At 35.5% G+C, this 13,788-nt stretch overlaps 1 protein-coding gene across 1 annotated transcript in view; it reads right to left on the reverse strand.

Annotated features, from left to right (window-relative positions):
* The window catches only part of GC (GC vitamin D binding protein), a 36,383-nt gene extending 23,972 nt beyond the window's left edge, over positions 1-12,411 (reverse strand). Inside the window, exon 1 of the mRNA XM_045531010.1 lies at positions 12,174-12,411. Coding sequence (XP_045386966.1) covers positions 12,174-12,231 — 58 coding nt within the window. The 5' untranslated portion in view covers positions 12,232-12,411. The remainder of the gene's footprint in view (positions 1-12,173) is intronic.
* Positions 12,412-13,788: the final 1,377 nt, after the last annotated feature.

A 13,788-nucleotide genomic window follows, 5' to 3' on the forward strand; every position in this document is an offset into this window, starting at 1 on the left:
AGCTGAGTTCAGTCTGATTCATGTAGTTAAATCACACCTCAAATGAATTGTAAATATCATGCTCTGTTCTTCATTGTTCCATTTGGTTATAAAGATAGTGATCTGGACTTTGATACGGCCCCTGTAAATATTGGCATAATCTCAGTGACTCTGGTGAAATCACATCGTGACCCCTTCAGTACCAAATGTTTACAAATTTCATTAGAAGTTTTGCTTTTTGCAATACCATGCTTATTTTTTATCTATATTGTGAAACATTCTGGTAAGTCATGTCTAACTGCACTTTTGAAAGCCAATTGGACTTACTTTTGGGAAATCTTTACTGCTTCATGTACCTCCTTTCAACAAAGCTGACAATATTCATTCATACATGCAACAAATACTTTTTGAGCCTTGCTCCGTGCCAGGCACTGGGTTCAGTATTGAATCTGAACACACATGGAGACCAAAATAGTCACATCCTATCCCCCCTTTCATTCTAATGGGGATAGACAATAAGATACTCACTGTCTTGTTATAAAGCTTACTAAAATTGGTATTTTGGATGCTTTCACTAATGTTATAATCTTTCACTAAAGCACAGAATGCTGGAAACTGTCTCCAGTTGCTATTTTCCTGTTGTGTTCTGGAGAATCATGGGCTTTCAGAGCTCTGTTGGGCATTTTATTAATACATTGTTATGATTTCATGTCTTTGGCATTTTTGTTTCTTTTCTGCACTGGCAGGCTCATCTGTGTCAGAAAAGGTTAGTTTATTTGTTAGTGTTTTTTTTAAAAAAGACTACCTTTTAAGAATATGATTGGCAGGGTTTATTCAAACTAGTCAGACTAGATATTGGTGATTTCACAGTAGTGATTTACTTGAAAAATTAAACATTGGTGAGCTGGTTTATAAAAAGCTGCTCTGGTTATTAGAGACTGATCAATGAAGAAGAGGCAATTGAATTAACTATCTTTTATTTCCTTTTTCAGCTTTTTAAAAATCATCAGCATTTTTCATCATTATTATATGCAGCATTGATCTGGTTTTTTCATATCGATATTGATGTTTCCAAGCAGGTATGCAGTTTGCTGAGTTTGAGTCAATGGAAAGAATTAAATTCCTTTAATACTAAACCCAGAGACCTACCCGGGATCTATGGATTAATCTAGAAGAAGTTAAATGTACCTCTTAGGATGTTATCAGTGGAACAAGTCAAGCTTCATTTCAGATTTTGAAAACTCAAAAACCAATGAAAACAGTGGAAGATATAAGGTCAATGGGTTAGTTTCCTAGAAAAAACAGTTGCAATAAAGAGTGGCCTCACAGACTCACTCAAACTAACGTCCTTGGGTTCACCCCAGGTGGTAGACTGTCCTCTGTGACACTCATCAAAATTCCAAAGGAAGCATATTTTCTCCATGCGTCTCATCCCACCTCTCCTTCCTTTTTGTGGGCTGGTCCATTTCCTTATCTAGCATTGCTTTTGCAGGGCTAATGATAGGGAAGGAAGTTTTCCTCTTTTACTTTTGGGATGGGTGAAGGTGATATCCCTTGCATTTTGAATCAGAAACTTAGAATGCATTGTGGTGCTTAGGTTCGAAACCAATATAAGGATAAATAATAATATCATCATAATAGTTAACATTTGAGTGCTAACAATTTGGTGGGTACTGTTCTAAATATTCAACATATATTATCTCCTTTAATCCTCATGAAAATCCTATGATGTTTGTAGTTATCCCAGTTCACCTCCAATGTTGACCATATATTTTTATACATTAAGAACTTTATCTCTGTGTATAAATTGTTTCTGTAGAAAATTGCATTTTGACTTCCAAATAATCAAACAACATATTAACTTTTTTTAGCATATTTTGTCTGTGAGTTTCTACAACTACCAGTCCTTGAAAGAAGTTCATTCTTGATCTTTATATTTCTCTGTTTTATAAAATAAGCTTGGAGGATTTGGCACAGGAAAATAGGAAAGTGAAAATATCAGTCAAGTGCTTTGGTCTTAGTAGAGAAAGGGACTTAAAGTAATACTAGATATTTGCTAACTGATCTTATAAAGGAGACCAATGCTAATTATATTCCATTTAAGCAAAATTGTCTTTATTTTCTATGAAAGCTTTTCCAGGGTGAAAATCATACCTAAATTTTTAGGTCCTAGATGCCTGGCACAATAGGCACACATAAGTATTAGTTTTTTAAAGCCAATTCATTAAATATGTATTATGAAGTCTGAAGAAAGTATCATTTAATAAGGGATGGAGGAGTCATATTTCTATATTGTAATCCTTAGATGAGGTGACATAAACAGGAAGTGGTGGTGATTCTGCTTCGTTGGCTAGCCATGTACTATCTATCTCAATCAAAATTTCAGGAAATATCTACTCAAAATGGACTTAAATATAAGACATGAAATTGTTAAACTACTAGTAGAAAACATAGGGAAAAAACCATATGACATTAGTTTGGGCAATGATATTTTTGGCTATGACCCAGAAAGCATAGGTAACAAAAGCAAAAATAGACAAATGGGATTACAGTACACTACAAAGCTTCTTCACAGCAAAGGAAACGATTAACAAAGTGAAGAGACAACCCACAGAATGGGAGACAATATTTGCAAACCATACATCTGATAAGAGGTTAGTATCCAAAATATATAAGGATCTCATTTCAATAGCAAGAAAAAATAACCTGATTAAAACATGAGCAAAGAACTTGAGTAGACATTTCTCAAAAGAAGACATACAAATAGCCAACTGGTTCATAAAAAAAAGTCCAGCATCACTAATCATTAAGAATTGCAAATTAAAATCACAATGAGATAATACCTTATACCTGTTAGAATGGCTAATATCAAAAAGATGAAAGATAAGTTTTGGTAAGGATGCAGAAAAAGGGAACCCTTGTGTGTTGTTGGTGGAAATGTAAATTAATACAGCCATTATGGAAACTGGTATGGAAGTTCTTCAAAAAAACTAAAAGTAGAACTACCATATGATCCTACTACCATATAGTATTCCTAAATACCACTTCCGGGTATGCAGCCAAAGAAATTGAAGTCAGTATGTCAAAGAGGTATCTGTACTCCAATGTTTATTGCAGCATTATTTACAATAGCCAAGATACAGAAACAACCTAAATAAATGCCCATCAACAGAATGGATAAAGAAAAGCTGTTATATATACACAATGAAATACTTTAAAAAGTAAATGTCATTATTTATGTCTCTATCATACAAGTTTTTTGTCAGCCTTTAAAAAGAAGGAAATTCTATCATTCGTGACAGCACAGATGATCCTGGAGAACATTATGCTAAGTGAAATAAGCCATGTGTACAGAAAGAAAAATACTGCATAGTGTCATATGTGGGATCTAAAAAAGTCAAATGCATAGATACGATGAGTGAAATGATGGTTACTAGAGGCTGCAGGGAGTAGGGGAGGCAGGGAATGGGAAGTTGTTGGGCACAGGGCACAAAGTTTCAGTTAGACTGGAGGAATGAGTTTTGAGATCTACTGTGCAGCTAGTTGACTATAGTCAATAATAATGTATATTTTAAAACAACTTAGTAAATTTCAAATGTCTCACTACAAGAAATGATAAGCGAAATGATAGATATATTTATTGGCTTTATTTAATCATTCCACATTGCATGCATATATCAAAACATCACATTGTGCCCCATAAATGTATAGAATTATGATGTCAATTAAAAAAATAAATTTTTAAAAACTTCAGAAAACATTGGACATGGGTGGTTTTTCTGCCACTGTTTCCTATCAATATACATATCTCAATGACTTTATATGTATAAACTGAAAACATATCATGTAATATAATGGCAAGGATATATTATGTGTGTCATTATTTATGTCTCTATCATCATACAAGGTTTTTGTCAAGCAGAGACCCTGAACTATGTAAATGCATTTTAAGTCCAATGATCACCATAATAGCATTATTTTGTATAAGAAAACTTCCTTTTCAAAGATTAATAATCATTCCATTTATAATTATAAAACCTATATTTGTATATATTGATTTTTAATAAGGTAAAAAATTCTATGGTAATTTTCTGTTATAGTAACATGCTAGCAAGATTTTTTTTTCCTGAAAGGAATACGATTCTCTAATATTCTTACTAAATCCCAGTGAGAAACTGAGGGTTCATTAATGGACACTTGTAAGAGCTATAATTTAAATGGGACATTTAACAAGTATTAAGCACTCAATGCTATTTTCTGCTAAGTATTGTGATTTAGATTGCTTTAAGTGCTTTTATAGCACTCCATTTATCTTAGTAAGGCTAAAGAGATTTCTTTAAACAAATAAATTAATAATGAGCTTTGCCAGTATCATGTAGGTAGAAAATGAAATGCCACTGTTTTCTACCAGGGTATATACCAGGCATTAAACTCTAGGTGTCATTAGAATATAATACCTTAGCCATATTTGCTAAAAAAACTTAGAAGGACCACCTACTTCAATGTTAGCCTAGTCCACAATCCTACTATTTTGTTATTTTTGTTTTTAAAAACTATTATATATTTGTTATATGAAATTATTTTCATTTTAAAACCAATTGGTAGCCAATGTTTGTAGCAGGGCCAATAAATGTCAAAATCATGAATTTATTTTCATGATAGCATTTTAATACTAAAATGTGTTATTTTAGCAGTGGCTCACACCTGTAATCCTAGCATTCTGGAAGGCTGAGGCAGGAAGATTGCTTGAGGTCAGGAGTTTGATACCAGCCTGAGCAAGAGCGAGACCCCGTCTCTACGAAAAATAGAAAAAATTAAGTGGGGATGGCAGAGCAGGCCTGTAGTCCCAAGTACTCAAGAGGCTGAGGCAGAAGGGTCACTTGAGCTCAGGAGGTGGAGGTTGCAGTGAGCTGGATTGTGCCACTGCACTCCAGCCTGGGTGACAGAGCAAGACTCTGTCTCTAAATAAATGAATGAATGAATGAATGAGTGAATAAATACATACATACATACACACATACTGTATTCTTGCTGTTATATTTTTATCTTTACTAAATACCAAAATCACAGTCATTCACATATGAAAGTGTTGAATAAGTTTTACTTCTCTAGGATGAAAAACACTATTTGTTAAATGTAAACATATTTAAAGAATTCATATGTAAATATATTTAAAGAATTTGCATGTGATTTTGTTTATTGATGATATTAATATAAATGGCTGATAACTAACTATTTGGCCTACTTTTAATGCAAAGAGATAATCATTTGTTAATATTCCTTTCCTTAGATGGTACTAAGTCTCTAACTAGTGTTTTATTGAGACACCAATAAAAGTGTCCAATAGACACCAAGAATAGTAAACTCAAATGCTCATTGGGTCTAGGAACCACATAACTTACATTTGATCCAGGGACCGAAAGGATTAAATGCCTGATGGTGGAACCATGGGACTAGTCCAAAAGGGGACAAGTCACAGTTCAGCTCCAGTTCATTGTTGCCATATGAAAATCTGGCCCTTGTTACCATATTTTCTATGCTTTCAGAGAAGCTAGAAATCTGGTTTTTTTTTTTGTTTTTTTTTTTTTTATGTGAAATCTTCCAGGTTTTAAAATGTTTACTAATCAAATTAAACTTTAAAGACACTTTGCTGGCCCAACCACAAGAACCAAAACCAACCAATCAACCAAACAAACAACAAAAAAAAACCACCTAGAAACTGAGAACCAAAAAAAAAAAAAACCAAAAAAACCCACATACCCCATAGGAGGCTATATTTTATCATGATTTAGGGTACAGACCCTGGATCCAGATTACTCAGATTTGAATCCCTGCTGCCCTGGGTAATAGTGAGACCATGGGCAAGTTGCTTATGTTTTCTGTTTTTCCTCAGTTTTCTCATCTATAAATGGGGATGATAGTATTGCATAGGATTGTTGTGAGGTTTAAGTGAGTCAATATATGTAAAATGCTCAGAACAGTGTCTGCCCCCTCCATAGTAAACAGTTATACCTGTCAGTTATTATTATTATTATTTTAGCTAAATCCAGTTTGTGACTACTGTTATACATATGCGTGAGACAAGTCTTTATTGACCATCTACCAGAAACAAGGCATCATGCAGACATCAAAACAAAACAAAACGAAACAAAATGAAAAACAAACTCTAAAGCTTATCAATCCTTAAGGAACCTGAGTCTGATAGTAGAAATAAGTATACAACACCAATAGTGGTCACTGCCATAGAAGAGATGGAGACAAAGCATAATGAATAGATGGAAATTTTATGATGGAAGAGAGATTCTAGAAAGCCTCAAGGAGGGAACCATAACTTGAAGTGAACCGTGAGTGATGGGTAAAGTTTCAACAGGAGTTAATGAATTAGGAGAAGAATGTTAAGGTTGGCAGATGAGAGACCATTTTTATACATCTGCAACTTTAATTTTCCTTTGTGATATAACCTAACCTATTCACGGTTTCCAGCATTCTGATGTAGGTGTCTTTGGGCCTTTATTGTGCCTCCCACACATCCATTGATGTTTAGGCCTGAAGTCACATCCACCGCTGAGCGAGTCTAAAACAGAGGCTGGATTTGGGATGGATCCCTGGAATCTCCACTGACATCTGCACCTGCTCAACCCCATCATTTCATTCTCACAGAAGTGACCCTGATTGTTATGTAATTAATTCATTTTTGGACTTCACTTACCTTATTATTTCAGGTTTTTAAATTGTATTTCATTAATATGAATTGATTGGCAGAGGTATGGGAGGTTGGGAATTGGTTAGGGAGCCATTACAACAGCCAGGTGAAGGGGGAACAAAGGCTCAGGTAAGAGCAGCATGTGGGTAACATAAGTGGACGTGCAATGGTGTGGGCAGTAGTGTCCTCAGGCCTTGAGAACTAGCTCCATGCAGGAGGTAAAGGAGAGGGACAAATCAAAGGGAATGCTGCAGAGGTTTCTGCAGTAGAATGTTCTGTGCAAGGCTGATCTATGTCAGGACTGAAACTTATACAGTGTGGCAGTGATTCAATGCAGAGCATAAAAATGAATAAAATAATGCTCAGGAAGACTCTAAAGGACTGAGTAAATGATTCAGATGTGATGGTGCCAGGAAAATAAATAAGGAGATTAGAAGTCAAAGCCAGCTTCATGGAATGCTGATGAACTAAAGTTTAGATCAGTTGTGGATGTGCACAGTAGGCAGCAGGAATTTCACTTAATTCCACCTAAATTGATGTTAGTGACTGATTTTTTTCTCTTATACCTGTTCTTAGTTTAGTGAAAGATAATATTCAGATATCGTTCTCATGAGAGTCAGCAAGGTAGTGATGGAGAGGATTGTCTTTGGAATCCAACTACTTGTCATAAAATTCTGGCTCTGCTACTAGCAGCTCAGTTACCTTGGGTAAGTTACTTAAGCTCTCTTTTCCTCAGTTTCTTCATCTGTAAAATGGGGATAATAATAGTACAAAGCTCAGCATGGTATTGTAAGGATGAAATAAACTTAATCAAAATGAAACCGTAAGAATTCTAGAAGAAAATGTGAGAAAAACTCTTCTAGATATTGGCTGAAGCAAAGAACTCATGAAGCAAAGGAAATTATAGCAACAACAAAAATAAATAAATGTGACTTGATTAAATTAAAAAGCTTCTCTATAACCAAGAAAATAATTAAGAGAGCAACTAGACAACCTACAGAATGGGAGAAAATATTTGCAAGCTATACATCCAATAAAGGACTAATAACCAGAATCTACAAAGAACTCAAGCAAATCACCAAGAAAAAAATCAAATGACCCCATTAAAAAGTGGGCAAAAGACATGAAGAGAAGCTTTTCAAAAGAAGATAGATAAATGGCCAATAAACATATGAAAAAATGCTCAATGTCACTAGTCATCAGGGAAATGCAAGTTAAAAACCACAATGAGTTATCACCTCACTCCAGTCAGAATGGCCCTTATTAAAAAGTCCAAAAACAATAGATGCTGGTATAGATGCAGAGAGAAAGGAATGCTTATACACTGTTGGTGGAACTGTGCATTAATACAACCTCTATGGAAAACAGCATGGAGATTCCTCAGAGAACTAAAAGTTGACCTACCATTTTACCTAGTAGTCTCACTACTGGGCATTTACCCAAAGGAAAATAAGTCATTTTATCAAAAAGACACCTGCACTTGAATGTTTATTGCAGCACAATTCACAATTGCAAAGATGTGGAATCAACCCAAGTGCCCATCAATTCATGAGTGGATTAATAAAATATGGTATATGTACACCATGAAATACAACGCAGTCATAAAAAAGATGAATTAATGCCTTTTGCAGTAATCTGGATGGAACTGGAGACCATTATCTTAAGTGAAGTGTCACAAAAATGGAAAAAAAAACATCACATGCACTCATTACTAAATTGGAACTAACCAATGAGCACACATGTGCATAGAGGGAAGTAAACCTCAATGGAAATCAACCACAGGGAGGGGATAGGAGGGGATGGGCAAAACCTATGTAATGGGTATGATGAACAATATCTGGATAATGAGTACTCTTATAACCATGGCTCAAGCATTATAAAAGTGATTCACGTAACCAAAATTATTTGTACCATGTAATACATTGAAATAAAAAAAAAAGATTTTAAATGTAATGGTACATTGTAAATAAAATATTAGCTACTATTTTTATTTACAAAGCATACAGTCTAGTGCTGATGCTTTATGGAGATACTTTTAATAATGATTACAATAAAAATAACAATGATTAACATTTATGAAGAGTTTAATCCTTCTGGGTTATCTCTTATGTGTCCTCGCTGACGTTTAATTTTCCTCTAATACTCAAAACTACCATATGATATAGGTACTCTAATAATCCTAATTCTGTAATATTACACCAAAAATTTATCAAACACTATATGCCAAGTGGAGTTCTAAAACTGAGAATTACAGGAAGAAACAAAAAGTCCTTGACTGCATGGAGCTTATAGTTGACATTCTACATTGGTTATACCATCCGAATGAAGAGGTGCTGATAAGGCAAGGTGGTTAGTGCTGAGAAGAAAAAATAAGCCAGGTGAGAGGATAGAGAGTGGTATGGTGGTAGGTGCTCTTTGAGGTAGGTTGGTTAGGAAACCCCACTCTACGCATGGACTTAGAGTAGACACCTGAAGGAGAGGGGGAGATGGCCTTGGGACATCTGGGGGAATCCATGTTCCAGGAAGGGAGAAGAGCTAGTGCAAAGTGCTGGGGTACAGAGGATGCACAGAGTGTGACCTGGCAAACACCAGTGTGGCTGGAGCAGAGTGAATAAGGACACAGTCGAGGGAGATAACAGTGGGCAGAATAAAGACGTTAGATGACCACAGATACTGCGGGAAGGTGTCATCAATTCCTTTTAGGGATTTCTTTATCTTCTTTCTATCATAAATAAATTAAACTTGGGGCCTTTTAAAGAGGGTACACGTTATAAATCCATATATCACACACTTAATGGTGACTGCGTATGTGGCTTTGCACCCTGTAACAATGAGCTGTCACATTGCTGTTGATTTCCGGGGAGGTTAACGTTGCTTTTGATGATGAAGTTAGCTCCTCTCTGACTTCAGCCCTCATCTAAGGCTGTTTTGACAGGGAAGGAAGAGAAGGAAAAATGTAGCTTACCCACCAACCCACAGGGGACTTTCTTTCTTCTTGCAGTTTAATATCATGTTTAATGAAAATATGCTGAGAACAAAATGCTTAAAGCAAAAAGAAACATGTTCATAATAAACCCTATTCTTGCCAACAGCTCTTATCAACTGCAGTGGTTTATTTCCTGTTGGCATTATTACCTTAGTAATTGTGTGGCTGTGTCAGTAGCCTTTGTTGCTTGTTTTTTGGAAAGAGGGAAAGATACATTATAGATTAGTATTGTGTTCATTTTAGTCTTAGGGATAGAAGCCACGTGGAAGCAACTGGCAAACACTGCCACCTTGCTTCTCATGGGGCAGCAAAAATACATAGATGTTTTCTTATGACACTATTCAGATTTGGCAGATTTGGTAAGCCCTTTTCTCCAAGATATACCCAACGGCTGGTGAACCTAATCCCCAGTGCTGTTTGATAGGATAAGACTGGCCTAACTGGAGCTGATGTTCATGTTGAGCTGTAGCAGTATCCCTTTTAGACCCCTGGTTTCTAAAAAATAATTCCATAGGAGTAGGTATAGGCATTTTAGAAAAAAAGTCAACGTGTTTGGGAAACTCTGAGTTAAATAAGATTTCTTTCCTGTAGGCTTCTCAGAACCTTTAGGAGAATAAAGATGTTGATTGTAAACCCACCAAGAAAGACTAATGGATGGCTAATTTCTTAAATATACTTGGCCATAGAAACTTTTTTTCAAGATTTAGGCTTGAATGTAATATACTTTGGAATAGGTGTCTATATAAATGCTGTGGGTGGTCAGCTCTCCAGAACTATATCAGGGAGAGAAATCTGCATCCCAAACCAATCCCCCACCACCCAAGGCTACTCAGACCTGAGTCCTCAGAATTACTTTAATTTACATACTTTGTAAGTTCCTGCCAGGAGAGAACCCGGTTAGCTTTCAGGTAAATCACTGACTTGGTCTTTGAACCACGCTCAAGTATTACAAAATCGAGGATTGATGGATCAGGATTTTTGTCCCAAATATTGAATATTTATAGCTTACAAATATATTTTATATGTCTCCAGATATCATCTGACCTCTGGTACCTGCATAATAAGAATGAAGTTCAGATCTTCAGGGAGACAGAATTGAGGGGTTTTTTGAACCCATTTTATCAGAGTCTGAGAACTGCTGAGAATGTTGAAATGGAGATTGCAGAATGCTCTGTTATTCTCCAAAGGGCACTGTAATTTGAGGTGAAGCCAATGCACACTTACTGAGTCAGCAGACCAGATGATGACTCTTGTTCCTGATATGGCCTCCACAGAGAATTCCAAGAACTAGCCATTACTAGACCTTCTATGTTTGAAGATACAGATCTGAACCTACTTTGGTAGGATTTTTCTGGATCAGATTTGCCCCAGTAAAACTGTGGGCAAAGAAGTAAGATTTTTGAGTTTCTTAGGACTTGGCCTATTCAGAGATCTTCTAAGGGACACAGTTTATTTTTTTTAATACCTCACTCTATCTTAGAAAGATTTTGTACTCTTACCTAGTAACTCATAGTTTACTTCAGAATCTGTGGATGAGTAAGACATGATTTAAAATAATTTGAATGAAGAAAGTAAGATCAATAGAAAGTGAATGTAAAAAGAATAGTAAAAAGTCAGAAGTAAGGTTGTTCATGTTACAGTTAATAGCTGATAATTCCTGGAAATGCATATTTTATTCCACTGGTTAAATACATTACTAATATGAATACTAATGCATGAGTTAGGTGAGGCTGTTAGCTGACAGTACGTAATGCAAATTTTAATTTTGTAAGTCAGAACAAATGCAGATTCCCTTATAAACAGTAAAGAATCAGCCAGAAAAGTAAATTGAAACAGATTATGGAAAGTTCCCAGTCTACAGAATTCATAAAATTGTATACTTCATGTACTCAGTTTATATTATTTAAAAAGTTTTAACATTGCCCAAAGATGAAGACACCATCTGAAGAATAATGTTAATGAAAAACATACCTCAATCATCTTATTTATGGTTGTGTTTCATAGCTATGGAAAATTTTCATTTTTACGTGAGGGATATTTTAAAAAAGTATAATGCAGAAGAGGATTGAAGAAATCTTTCAGATGACTTCACATATCATTGACGTAGTATATTGTACTCCCAGTGGTAATAAATATTTGAATTTTGAATAAATGCTTAGTGATAAGATCACAGTCTTCATTTGTGTTATCTTCTAACAATTAACAAATTTCTAATTTCAAACCATTCTCTTTAGGTCTTGTTTATCAACAAATGAGGGGGATAATTGACAAATTATATAATGCCAATTACTTTCTTTCATGATATTCTTATCTTGATTTTTTGCCTACTCCAATTCAACACTCCATGGCATAGTTGAACTCAGGTTAATCCCTCTTTTATCCTTCTCTGTCTCCCCAACATATTCATCAATTCTTCTGTTTCTTACCTTGTATATCACTTTTAAAGTGCTAACAGAAAATTAAACTAGTAAGAGATCTCATAAGTAGTCACAACAGAAGTCTCACCTCTCTCTAGAGCATGCCCAAGTGCTACAGCAAGCAGGAAAACCAGGACCCTCTTCATGTTTCTACCAGGGAGTCCTGCAGCACCTCCTGTCTCCTGTAGTTACCGTGTAAGAGATGATGGTCTAAAGTAGCCAGTTCCCTTTTACTAAGATTCCTCACTATCAACTAATCAATTATTAATCTCTACACAGCAGCAAGGGGCAGTCATCCTTGGCCCAAAAGAGATCAAATAATATCATCAATCAAGGCAAATAGACACCCTGGAGATACTGTAGTGGAAATTCTAGGAGATTTTAATCATTAACTTTGTCGAACTGAAAAAGAGCCAAGGTATATAGATTATTTTCCAGCACTGTTCTTCACTAAAATTTATTTAGTATATTTGTAATGGACCCATTTTTCTTCTCTTTATATGGCTATGTGTCTTCTTGGGACATTCCCTACCCTTCTCAAGTATAAATAGAAAATTAGAGAACTGATCTGTCTCTCTTTCTTTCTCTCTCTCTCTCTGTGTCTCCCACTCTTTCTCTCTTTGTTTAAATCTAGTACAAATAAGCATTACCTTAAAATATTGCAGACTAGATGTTCTAAGTAATAAGGGGGAAAAAAGACTGAGAAGTCAATTCAGCACAAGTCCTCAAATACATAATTTCAAGGCTAATATGGCAATTTTATTTGAGATGATGGCATAGTCCTTTCTATTAATGTGCTATATTATACTTTTTGAGGCACTGACATATATATTAAAAATAACACTTGAAGTGAGGCAAATAATAACAGGGGAGGTTAAATGACTTGCACCAATCATAGAAAGTTAGTGGTAAATCTGGGACTTCCTGTGGTTAGTTTAAAATCTCCTTTTACTAATAGTACATAACTAGTATATTTTATGATAATGTACCTTGAGAGCTCACAGTGGCCTTGTAGGACGTGGAATTCAGCATCTGCATTTTACAGAAGGGAGAACTGAACACCAGGCAGATTCTGTGACTTGTCTAGAGAGGCATGGGCAGTGATCATTCATTAAAATTAGATCAGCTCCACTCCTGGTTTTTGCAGTAGCCCTCTTTTCAGGAAACGGTCAAGTTCGGATTGAATATACAGGCTCTAGAATCAAATCCCTACTCAGCTGTTACTGCTGCTGTGCAACTGTGGGAAACTTACTTTGCCTCTCTAAGTCTTCTTTTCCTCATATGCAATGTGGTGATAACTCTTGGTACCTTTCTCTCAAGATAGTTGTGAGGTTATTCAAGATAATCTGTGTACAGGACTTACTGTGACATCTGACATATGGTAACATGCATTTTCATGTTACCTATTCTTCTTATTCTAGTTTTTGCCACTTTACCCAAGTGGCTCTCTACATTGATAATATCTGAGAAAATCATTGGAACTAATGAGGCCTGGAACTCAGATGATTTTAAAGCCAACCCTGTGTCCTGGGTCTCATAAATAAGTCATTTAAAATTTGTCAACTCAGTAGCCAGCGATTAACTGCATGGACAGATTCCATCACAATCTCAATCAACTGCATGAAGCACTTACACTTTGAGTCAGATTCTCTATTTATCCTGAAAATATTTGGGTGTTAGTTTCAGAAGATAGAGTCTAGCCA

The sequence above is a fragment of the Lemur catta genome, chromosome 19 (genome assembly GCF_020740605.2).
Source record: "Lemur catta isolate mLemCat1 chromosome 19, mLemCat1.pri, whole genome shotgun sequence".
In the NCBI taxonomy this organism is placed as follows: domain Eukaryota; kingdom Metazoa; phylum Chordata; class Mammalia; order Primates; family Lemuridae; genus Lemur; species Lemur catta.